Source organism: Lygodium microphyllum, chromosome 7 (genome assembly GCF_053477565.2).
Source record: "Lygodium microphyllum isolate KBCC chromosome 7, Lygodium_microphyllum_v1.1.10, whole genome shotgun sequence".
Taxonomy (NCBI): domain Eukaryota; kingdom Viridiplantae; phylum Streptophyta; class Polypodiopsida; order Schizaeales; family Lygodiaceae; genus Lygodium; species Lygodium microphyllum.
Genome location: NC_141141.1, coordinates 98,569,094 through 98,580,840, shown reverse-complemented (window position 1 = coordinate 98,580,840; position 11,747 = coordinate 98,569,094). Strand labels below are relative to the sequence as shown.

General features: G+C 38.5%; 1 protein-coding gene across 1 annotated transcript; it reads right to left on the bottom strand.

Moving 5' to 3' along the window:
* Window positions 1-1,057: 1,057 nt before the first annotated feature.
* On the bottom strand, window positions 1,058-2,157 carry LOC148033748 (uncharacterized). The gene has a single exon (XM_087681740.1). It carries the CDS (start codon window positions 1,927-1,929, stop codon window positions 1,495-1,497), a length of 435 nt encoding a protein of 144 aa, XP_087537866.1. The 5' UTR covers window positions 1,930-2,157; the 3' UTR covers window positions 1,058-1,494.
* Window positions 2,158-11,747: the final 9,590 nt, after the last annotated feature.

Sequence of the window (11,747 nt, the reverse complement as noted above, 5' to 3'; positions counted from 1 at the left end):
ATGGGGAGAGAAAAAGAGAGAGAGAGAGAGAGAAAACCAAGAGGAAAAAAAAAACTAAAATAGACGACAAAGAGAGAGAGAGAGAGAGAGAGGAATAGAAAAATAAACATAAGGAATTTGGAGAGGAAAGAGTTTAAAAAATTAGAAACACAGAGAAAAGAGAAGAGAGAAAGATGAGAAATGGATTGTTGAGCGAAGTTGCCGTGATATGGCAACAAAGCTGCCGCGAAGTAGCCTAGCACTCCATGTGCGCAAAGCAACAGAAATGCACACAGAATGCTAGTGCAGATTTCAAACTTGGGTAAATGCACATCTACATGCCACCTCAATTAACATTACAAATTTGAATTGAGACATTTGATCGTAAGAGTGAAAGCACTTCGCTTTTGGAGGCCCTTTAGGGTATCTTCTTAAAATTCAAGAAGAACTCGGGACTTCTCTGATTATATTGTTGCCATGTGCGCGAAGCAGCAGAAACGCGCACGGAATGCTAGTGCAGATTACAAACTTGGGTAAATGCACATCTACATGCCACCTCAATTAACATTACAAATTTGAATTGAGACATTTGATCGTAAGAGTGAAAGCACTTCGCTTTTGGAGGCCCTTTAGGGTGTCTTTAAAATTCAAGAAGTACTTGGGACCTCTGATTATATTGCGTGTAATTTTAACCTTAGATGAAGTTACATAGCTTTCGGGTTTTGTTTTATCCTATATTGGAAATACTGAATTCCCGGAGGAGCTATTTAATAATGTAAATGAAGGTGAAGACATGGAAAGGAAAAATATGGATAACGTGGATTAAATTAGGATAATAAACAAAACAAACCTTGTCTTGGCAAGGTAGAGAGGTCACAACAGGTATTGGAACTTGAAGATTCTTAGACAAGTTGTACAATCTTCGACGATCTGCGATATACAGTAAAGCTGCGCAGATACGGATGGATAATGGAAGATGAATCTTCGGCGGTACCGTCGGTAAACCCACTGCACGTACGAATGAGAACGGAGGACGATATGCAAGCTTTCGAAATGAACACAAGCTGATACGCAGGTATGAATGAAAAGAATAATTAACGAAGCCAACTCTCGATAGAGCAAGCCGAGAAGAGCCCAAAGGGCCGGCGTATACCGAAAAAACAGTAGTAGAGTTGCCTCACCATATACCGGAGATCTACTAGTAGTATAATTACTCCTGGGAATGCGCATATAATACCGAAGAAAGAGTAATAGAATTGCCTCAATGGAAGCTGAAGCCCCTGCAGTGGTGATCGGCATAATTTGCCCAGTTAGACTGGGACGATGACATCGGGGTTACTTATATGCCCTCTAATTGCACAATTGACGACGGTAACGATGATGATAATGGTGATAGTGACGATGACAACTAACGATAATGATGATGCTGAAGAAGAATAAGAAGATGATATAGGTGATGATGAGAGATCGAGAGCTGTGCAGGGTGTTATACTAAGGATGGTGATTGTGTGCGTGTTATTCGCCTCTGTTGAACTGGTCGGCGGGGAAGCTGCGGGAGAGGCCGACGAAGCTCTTGAAGTGGAGGTAGGGAGGGGATTTGTCGTCTTTGGAGATCTCGTTGACGGGGACCCAGACGAGGAGGTCCTTAGCCTTGACGCCCTTGATGTCCTTCATCTTGTTGGGCTCCAGGTAGCACGTCACCAGCTCCTCGTACACGCAGAGCCGGTCCGCCTTCTTGAAGTGGTGCTCCTGCTTGCGCCGCGTCGCGATCCACACGAACCCGCTCTCCTCCACCCACCCGCCCTCCACCACGTCCTCCAATGGCAGCAACCCACCTGGCAACCCGTACGCCTCGATGCACTCCATCGACTTCTGCTTGCACTCCTCCCCGGAGCTTATTATCGCCTTTTCTCGCAGCTCAGGGAACAGCACCTCTGTTGTCGTCGCCATCTCTCTCTCTCGCTGTGCTCACAGGTAACAGGACCCTACGCTTCAAAATATAACAGGACTCTCAGCGCTCACTCTCTCTCTCTCTCTCTATGTAGGTTGCAGTATAATATTGCCGCTCTCTCTCAATAGATAGGTCGCTCTCTCAATATATAGGTTACATTACAGCATAGTATAGCCTCACACACACACACACACACACACACACTCTCTCTCTCTCTCTCTCTCTCTCCAGGTATCTACGCCCTGGCCCCTAACGGTATATACACCCCTATCCTCGCCTCCCCCCACGTGCCCTTCCCATCTGGCTTCAGCCTCTCACCTTCCTCGCCTTCCCTCTCCCAACTACTCTCCACCCTTTATCCTTCAATGGCAGTGCCTTTCCCTCACCAACCTTCAGGTCCCAGGATAGCCCACTACGTCTATCAACTGAGAGCCCTTCATTAATGCCTCACCGACCGTTGGCTTTACTCACATCCAGGTGCTCTGTGCACAAGTTCGCATCGATGAGCCTTGATCGATGCCTCACCATCCGTGGCTTTACCCATCCGGGTGCTCAATACACAAGCGTTTTTTCTTTATTTTCCTTCTTTTGGGGATTTGAGGAAGGGAGAGTGTCGACTTTGAAATATGCCCCAACGGATGTGATGAACTCACACACCGATGCCCGTGTCAAACCCACTTCCGTTCCAACCCCATTGCCATATTATATTGAGTATTGATGTCTTTAGTGCTCTTCACATGAGGCTCTAAATTGAAAACCGGTTTAGCACCATTTTGTGGTTTCCTATATTTGTGCTCCGATAGACCAATACCGGTGTCAAACTGCTAATGAGCAACTAGAAGAGGATGGTAGTGTATCAAATATACAACCACTCCCTAGTCCCAACTTGGTAGTGGCAATGGCTAAAGCTAGGTCATGAGTTGTTCTTGTAGTTTTTTTTCTTTTTTTGTTGGCCCGAGGGGAAGGGGCGGTGTTGGCCTCACTTTCATCCAATCACATGGCATAACAATGGGGATAGATAGGTTTTCCTTCCCCCACCAACACCCTTCCAATTGTAGTGGCTTTTATATCTCTAACATGGCATCTTGAGACACATTGATTGAAAAGATAAGGTTTCTTGCATATATGATAGGTATACAAGGAAGATCTCACCTTACTTTTTTGTTATATATTAATATTGTTGAAATCCATACATTAGGACATCTTCAAATTCAAGCTTCTTTTATAAAATCAATATCATAAAACAACAATGGCATAAGTAAGAAGGCTTAGCTAATTGTGATGTTCTTCCTTTATCTAAACAATCGCTTACATCAAATGACTTCTGTTCTTGCAAACCTACCTTCTCTATAATTGGAAGAGTGCATTGGATCTCTAGGCTTATCGATTAAGGGAGATCCACAACCACTCATTCTCTACATTCATAGCTAGTAAGTGGACCTTCAAAAAATCACATGCTTTTATCCATTTGATTGTCTTATACCCCGGGTTAATTTCTTGGATTGTGGGGAGTTGTTAGAATAAAGATTTTAGAATATATGCTGTTCTGGAAAAGCAAACTCCACACTTAAGGAAAAGTTTATTGATTAATGTATCAAACTTGTATTGCAACATTCAATGGCAAAGCACACAAACTTTGCATGTGACATTCACTTCAAAGGATTCAAGTCACAGAAGGCCAAATTGACACATTTTTTGAACTAGAAAAAGAAACTCATGGGTGCATCTATAGTTGTGATTTAAAACCCGTCGCGTTTGAAATTGCACTTATTTCATGCCATATAAGTGCAGTATTTTGCACCCTAATAAACACGCTCCATGCAGATTGCATGATGACTTAAATACTTACTTATACTTGATACAAGCATTGGTAAATATGCATATAAATGCTCTTGGTTAAAAAATCAAGGGTCCTTAGTTCTTTTTCTTTGTCTCTTTTTGCTAAAATTCTTAGGGCACAAATACCTAAGCATAATGAGCCTAAGCAACATAGCTCCCATTGTAAAAATACATGGATTGCATCTTCATGGCTTAGCATATGGAGAGAGAGGGAAACAAAGAAATATGAAAAAAGAATAAACAAAATAATGATTAGTTTTAGAGAATGCATAACATACCTCATTGCATGTTGAATCTAGATTTGTGTCCTTTGATGAATATATTATGATGGAGAAAAGAGACATTTGCTTTCTTGACTCCTATTAAGCTCTAATGCATCCTTGCACTCCATTGTTATGATCAACCTCCCATCTATGCTTTCAATACATTTATCTCACTTGTTAATCCTTTTCAAGATTAATCACAATACAAATCAAACTATAAAAGTAATGAGAAAGACAAGTAAAAAGATATTGGCATGGGTTATTACTTGTGATGTTATCTACATTAATATTTTTGCTATTATTTATGTTATACTTTGTGTAATTAAATGTTGCAATTATTTACGCGTTTAACTATATCATTAGTTAGATGTTTACCTACACTATTTCCTATGACTTATAAAGAAACCGTGTTGTAGAAGCTTATCTAGAACATAATAAAAGTAGTGTAGTAGTGCTAGAGTGAACTTCTTTGTGCTATTCTTATTTTAAAAAACAAACAAAATAAAGAATTAAGCTAAGATAACTATGTATGGGCGCGTTTAACAATGCATCTCCATGTTTCTCTATTCAAATACCTCAATGTTTCTCCACATGATTTCTATTTTCTTATGTTTAAAAGAATAAAATAAAGAATTAATCTAAAATAACTATGGAAAAAAAGAAGTAGATAAGCAAGAAGAAGAAAGAGAAGGGGAAGAATAGGAGGATGAGAAAAAGAAGAAGAAAAAAGAGAAGGAGAACAAGAAGAAGAGAAGGAGAAGAAAGAGAAGAAGAGAAGAGAAGGAGGAGGAGATAACTAAGAAATAGGAGAAGGAAAAGAAGAAGAAGAAGAAGAAAAAGAGGAGAAAGAAGAAGAGTACTAATAATGACTTGTTTGCACTTTTTATTTTCTTATCATCTGCTTTGGATTTACATTTATTTTGTTTGGTCATTAAACACGAGAATAAGTGTGCTCGTTAACATTAAGGCTCTTAACTGAAGAATATCTATAAATATATTCATGTAAAGTTATTGATAAACACACTCATAATCTTACTTATAAATAGCTATTAAACTAGTTTTTAAACACATCGATAAACGCTCCTTTAAACATGCATAAAAATGCATGAATGGTGAGGATATAGTCACAATTCAGAATGCTAGTATAAATACTATTAAAATTTTCATATCTACAAATATGTTTAAGCATGCATTGATTTTGAAACTTTTACATGTGTTTAGAAGCACATATAAGTTTGCATAAGAAGACTTCTCATCATTGGGAGGATAAATCCAAATATTATTGTGTACTTAGATACGCCCGGTTTTATGCACCATCCCTCCATGTCTTTGCTTCCATTTTGTTGTATTTGACTAGCAAGCATGGCCAACAACATAGTTTGCACTTTTGTAAAGCTTTTGAGATTACATATAATTCACTTTGCATTTTTTTGGGCAAAGAGAAACCTATCACTCCCATTCCTCATTAAAAAAGGAAAATGCATAATATATAGTATAGTACACTTTACGTGTAACTTGTATTATTGAATGCCACCTAATCTTAAGAAAATACTCTCTAAGATCACAATGATGAGCAAACAGCAAACACACCAATCTCAAGATTAAAAATATTATGGTTGTAGCAAGACTAGCTAGCCATGCTTTAAATGAAATAGATCCACACTACAAGGATATAGGGGCATAGTGACGGGTAATAGCGACAATACTCATAGAAAAAAAATGTAGGCAAAACTCGAGCACAGCATTTTGCCACAAAGAGTGAAAGAGAAAGCGAAAGAGATCGTGTGTTTGGGAGAGAAAGGGAGAGGGAGAGGAATAAAGAAAGAGAGATAAAGAGAGAGAGAGCTTCTCACCATTGTTGCCATTCACGAAGAAGAGGAGGAAGTGCATGAAGGAAAAAGAGGGGCCATTGCAAAGAGGAGACAAAGAATCCATCCTTGGGCCTTTGCGGTGAGTACATTGCCCCCTCTTTGTTTGTTCTTGTTCTTTTTTCTTTTCTTTTTTTTGTTTTTGTTGAGAATAAGGTGCATGGAGGGTGAAAGAGAGGAAATGAGAGAGGGAGAAGAAGAAAGGAAAAGGAAGAGAGCATGAGAGAGAGAGGATAAACATGAAAGATAACAAAGAATGTAATAAAGAGAGGGAGGGAGGGAGGGAGAGAGGAGAATGAGTGAGAAAACACGAGGGGTGGAGAGAAACAAAGAGAGGGTTTGTCGCAAAGAGGAGACAAACAATCCATCCTCCTCTTGATTTGTTCTTGTTTTTTCTTCTTTTTTGCTTTTTTTTTTTGACAATGAGGTGCATTGAGGGAGAAATAGAGGAAATGAGAGAGGGAGAAGAAGAAAGGAAAAGAAAGAGGGAACAAAAGAGAGAGAGAGAGAGAGAGAGAGAGAGAGAGAGAGATTTGTATAGTTTAGAGATATAGATTTATAGATTTATCTATTTGTTAGTTCGTTTAGTTAAATACTTTGCTTTAAATTGTTTAGATTACTGATCAATGATTAAGAGAGAGAGGGAGAGAGATTTGTATTGTTTAAATTGTTATCTATTTAAATAATTGATTAGTAATCTATTAGTAGGTTTGTTTACAATTACTAAGTTTAGATTTATAGATTTCTAGCTGATCTAAAGAGAGAGAGAGAGAGAGAGAGAGAGAGAGAGAGAGAGAGGGAGGGAGGAGAATGAGTAAGAAAAAACAAGGGCGTGATAGATTTATAGATTTATCTATTAGTTAGTTAGTTTAGTTAGATACTTTGCTTTAAATTATTTAGATTACTAATCAATGATTGAGAGAGAGAGAGAGAGAGAGAGAGAGGTTTGTATTGTTTAAATTGTTATCTATTTAAATAATTGATAAGTAAGTTAGTAGGTTTGTTTACAATTAGTAAGTTTAGATTCATAGATTTCTAGCCATGATTTCTAGCTGATTTAAAGAGAGAAAGAAAGGGAGGGAAAGAGAAGAATGAGTGAGAAAACATGAGGGGTGGGAGAGAAACAAAGAGAGGGTTTGTCGCAAAGAAGAGACAAATAATCCATCCTCCTCTTAGTTTGTTCTTGTTCTTTCTTCATTTTTTTTGTTTTTATTGTTTTTATGGGAGAAGAAGAAAGAACACCATATTGGGGAATATGGAAATTTTCCATAAGTTTGAGACACATGGTCAAATCTTTGGATTTTTCATAACTCCAAATCGAGTGCTTATGGAAAAATAAGTTATTGTCACTTATTGTCACTACAAGGATTTAAGCTTATAGCAACGGTGAGTAGCGACGGCGGGTAGCAGCGTCGCTCCACAGGAAAAAAAACAGGCCGAAACTGAGCGCGGCTTTATTTTGCGATTTTGCGTTTTGTGTTTTGAGAGCGAGAGCGAGGGAGAGAGCGACCATCGTGAGAGAAGGAGAAGAAGAAGACTTGCCGCCGCCGTCGCCGTTGTTCACGAAGGAGAGGAGGAGCCTTCATCGCGAAGAGGAGTCGCCCCACAGTCATCATATCTCATCGGTGAGTCTCCCTATCTCCTTCTTTTGCTTGTTTAATGTTTAAATCACTTTCTCTTTTGCTTGTTTAGGAGAGGAAATGAGAGAAGAAAGAGAGGGAGAGGGAGAGAGAGAGGGAGAGAAAGAGAGAGAGAGAGGGAGAGAAAGAGAAAGAGAAAGAGAGGGAGAGGGAGAGCGAGGGGGAGGGGGAGGAAATGAGAGAGGGAGAGAAAGAGAAAGAGAGGGAGAGGGAGAGGGAGAGGGAGAGGGAGAGGGAGGGAGAGTGCATTCTCTCTCTCTCTCTCCCTTTTGATTTTGGAGAGTGTTAGGATATATTGTGAGAGGGAGAGGAAATGAGAGAGAAAGAGAGGGAGAGGGAGAGTGAGGGAGAGAAAGAGAGAGAGAGAGGGAGAAAGAGAAAGAGAAAGAGAGGGAGAGGGAGGGAAAGTGCATTCTCTCTCTCCCTCTCCCTTTTGCTTTTGGAGAGTGTTAGGATATAATGTGAGAGGGAGAGGAAATGAGAGAGAAAGAGAGGGAGACGGAGAGAGAGTGTTAGGATATATGTTGTACTCATGTACTTGAGAACTCAAGTGTGATTGCACTTGATCATGAATACTCAACTATCCCCATAGAGTGAACTTCAAAGAGTTTATTTATCTTCTATATGTTTATACTCATACATATTCTACCCTTATTTTGTTACTTTTCCCAAGGTTGACTATCGCAAATATGACATTTTAATGCCCAATTGTTTTCCAAATCTATTCTCTTAAGCTATTACCCATACTTAGATTTTGTGAAACAACCATTGTTACATCATTTCACCTTCTCTAATCATGCATATTTTGGAGGCAAGCCTCTTCCTGAGCACAATGAAAAAGTGAATGCCTTAGTCGGTTGATTCTGATCTTGTCCCATAAATGGAACCAAAATGTTGAGGCACTCATACACTCAACAGTGGGCCAAGAGTGGAGCTCCTATTCATTTAGGAGTTCAACCTCCTTTAAATGGCTAGCTTTCACCTAGCCACTCTCCTCTCTTCTCAAAACCAACAAGTTTACAAGCAAGCAAGCAAAGTAGTGATTCCAAGATTGTAGTAAGTACACCTTGAGCACTATGCTATCCTAGTCCATCTGATCCGAAGATAATCTCATGATCCTTGTGCAGCCCCATCCACTTCAAGAGCTCAATCTCCACTAGTTCAACTCACTTTGAGATTCAACTAGTGTGGCAAGAAGAAAAAAGAGGAAAATGATGGATATGGAGATGGAGATGGAGAAGTAGGAGAATGCTTCTCCCTCATCCCTCACACACACTTACACACACTCTCTCTCTCAAAATAGAGGCAAGCAAGAAGCAAACATGGTGAGAGAGCAAGAATCTTTTGGCACACACACACAAGAATGAGTTTTTAATTATTTTTCCAAGCTACATATACATGGACACATTTGGGAAACTCTCTTTTATACTAGGCATCCACTTGTGGGTTAGCTCTTGAGTGGTCTCTTGGACTTGGGACTCTTGCTTTTAGAATCACTTCAACTGCACAAAACTCTTTTATATCTTTCACAACTATATGCATGGTGACACTTGCAATAGATTGCATTATGATTAATTAATCATTTGAAGACATTCCAAAAAGAAATTGTGTTTGGGCTTCTTCCCTATGCTTTTCTTCACTACTTTTCTATTTTTGTTATTGCTTTTCTTTTTCTTTTGTCTCTTCTACTTGATGCTATGGATTAACACTATTCATGAAAAAGTGCGGGCAACAGATCCCAACATCTAATATGTGGGCATCATGGCACCCATTTTTTTATCATTCTCTTTCATATTACCTAAACATCTTATACTACAACCCCTTTTAAGCCAATGTATAGACAAACTATCCGCAAGCTACTTACTATGGCCCCTAATTCTTCTTACAACCCCAAGAAGGTGATTCAAGCAATAAAACAACTTCGAATCAATTTTTGTAAATTGGAGCATGTAGTTGTATCATTGATATACCCCAAGCAATAGAATTTTGGTGTTTGGAGGTCATTCATAGGCATACAAGAAAATAGCATCCTAAAGACTATTTCACATTAGGTATTGTTGATTGTTTGAGTTGCAACCAAGAGGTCCCACTATTTGGGTTCCACTTTGGTTTGGGAAGTAGTAACTTCATGATCAATGGATTGGGTGGCATGGATAGTTGTGGGAAACTACTTGAGAGGAACTTGGGATCAATTAAAGTATTCTGGGACTCAATTTCTTAGGCACGATACGAGATAACACTTTTGGCGTCCTGTCATGCATCCATTGGCTCATTGTCTTTCCCCTTAGGATTCATGTGTTAGTGGTCTTAATGGAAATATGAGGTTATCGTTTTCATGTCTCATCTATCTTCCCAAGTGATGAAGGGGTTGGACTTGGGATACTTGGGCTGCTCAATTGGACTAGCAACCCTCATTGGCCATTGCTCATCATCATTTATTTTCCTCATTACCGTTGTGTAGTTTCTCATGGTCAAACTAAGCAACATTGTGAGATTCAATAGGTTTAGCTCTGCATCAAAACCCATATTGGTGGTTTCAACATTTTGGATTAAAGCATAATACCCCCTAAACTCAACCTAGCTACTAGTAGTCATTTGGCATTGAGTGCAGTTATGGTACATGTGTACAACACCACATGGGTGACATCTTAGGTCAATGCTCCTAGTTAGAATGATAGCATAATTATGCATGAAAGAGAGGAGCGATAAGAAGGAAGGATTAAAAAAATATACAAGAGAGTTTGAGCAATATTGAGAAGGCAAAGACCAAGGTTATTTTAATAAAGCACTTTCCTTGAGCCATAAAGCCTTTGTGTCATCCAACCCAGTTCATTTTTCTTCATCCATTATGTCCCCTCGCAAAAGGGTCAACGTGCTTAACAAGGTAGTGCCTTCCAATGTGATAGGTCCATCTTCAATGACACTCGATGTAGGGGTAAATGCAACCAATGATGTTATTAATTCTAACATATAAAATTAGGTGTTTTCACTCTTAATATTCATACAATCCATTTCATTGAGATAAAGAGAATACTTGCATAGGAAAGTTTATGGGATAACATATTAGTTGCATCTTTAAAAGGATAAACTCAATAGCCACAAAAATTAGCTAGTTGCCTCACTTTCATGAAATAATAGATATTTTATTAGGTTACATAAACATGTTGATGAATTTTCTTAGTTAAGAACCATAGGAATTTTACATAAATAGGGTGCACCATTGATAGATTTTCTTTTTTATGAAAGAAAATATTGTTAAACTACCCAAATGTGCATGCCACTAATTGAGTAACAAAAGGAAAAAATTAGGATGTTAGTGATCTTGCACAAGGCATGTGTTAAGCACTATAAATAATGAATAGATGCCAACATTAGGAATGAACATCATTAAATTCTGCCATAATCTAGGGAGGCGATGTTAATCTCTCAAAAATATGGAAATTCTCGAGTTGTGTGATCTTACCTTTAAAGCCAACACTCAAACATACTTGGGACAATACCATTTTTATGATAATATTCACATATCATAACCTAATCTTGCCTACTTAAAATCGTATAAAAATTATAATTTATTACTCTCATAGACAAGAAATGGCTCTCAAAGGACAATACGGTAAAGATAATACTTAGAAATATTCTAGAAAATAAAATGGAATGGCTATACCCGTCCCCCAGTGACTAAATATCATGAGGCCAAAGCATCATAGCTAGGGATTAATGGAAGGTTAGGACAGTTTGTACATAATATAGTGAAAATGATATTATAAAAGTTATGTGATTCTAGTAAATGAAATTTCTTGTGATTTTATCAAAGATTTAAGTAGTTAGACATTAGAACTAATTTTTTTTCATGTCTTAAAAACCAAACAATAGCGAGCTACATCCTTGGGCTGACTACAGCTCCAACACACAATGGTCCCATCAGGTTGGAGTATTCTTTATCTCCTTCTGCACCTTTTCTTCTTAGAGGTAGCCTTGTCTTCTTTGTAGTGTTGCATGTGCTTTGCCTCTCCAAGGTACTTGTTATTAGGAGATCCAAATTCAACACTAATGTTGTGTCTCCCAAGGAATAGAGGTGGAGGGATTTTTGAATTATTAATAATGGTATTGATTGTTGCACATTCTCGAATTTTGGCAATCAATGAAAAACCCCCTTGTGCTACACACCAAGGTTCTACACAAAGTATGCCATAGTCCATGATTTTGA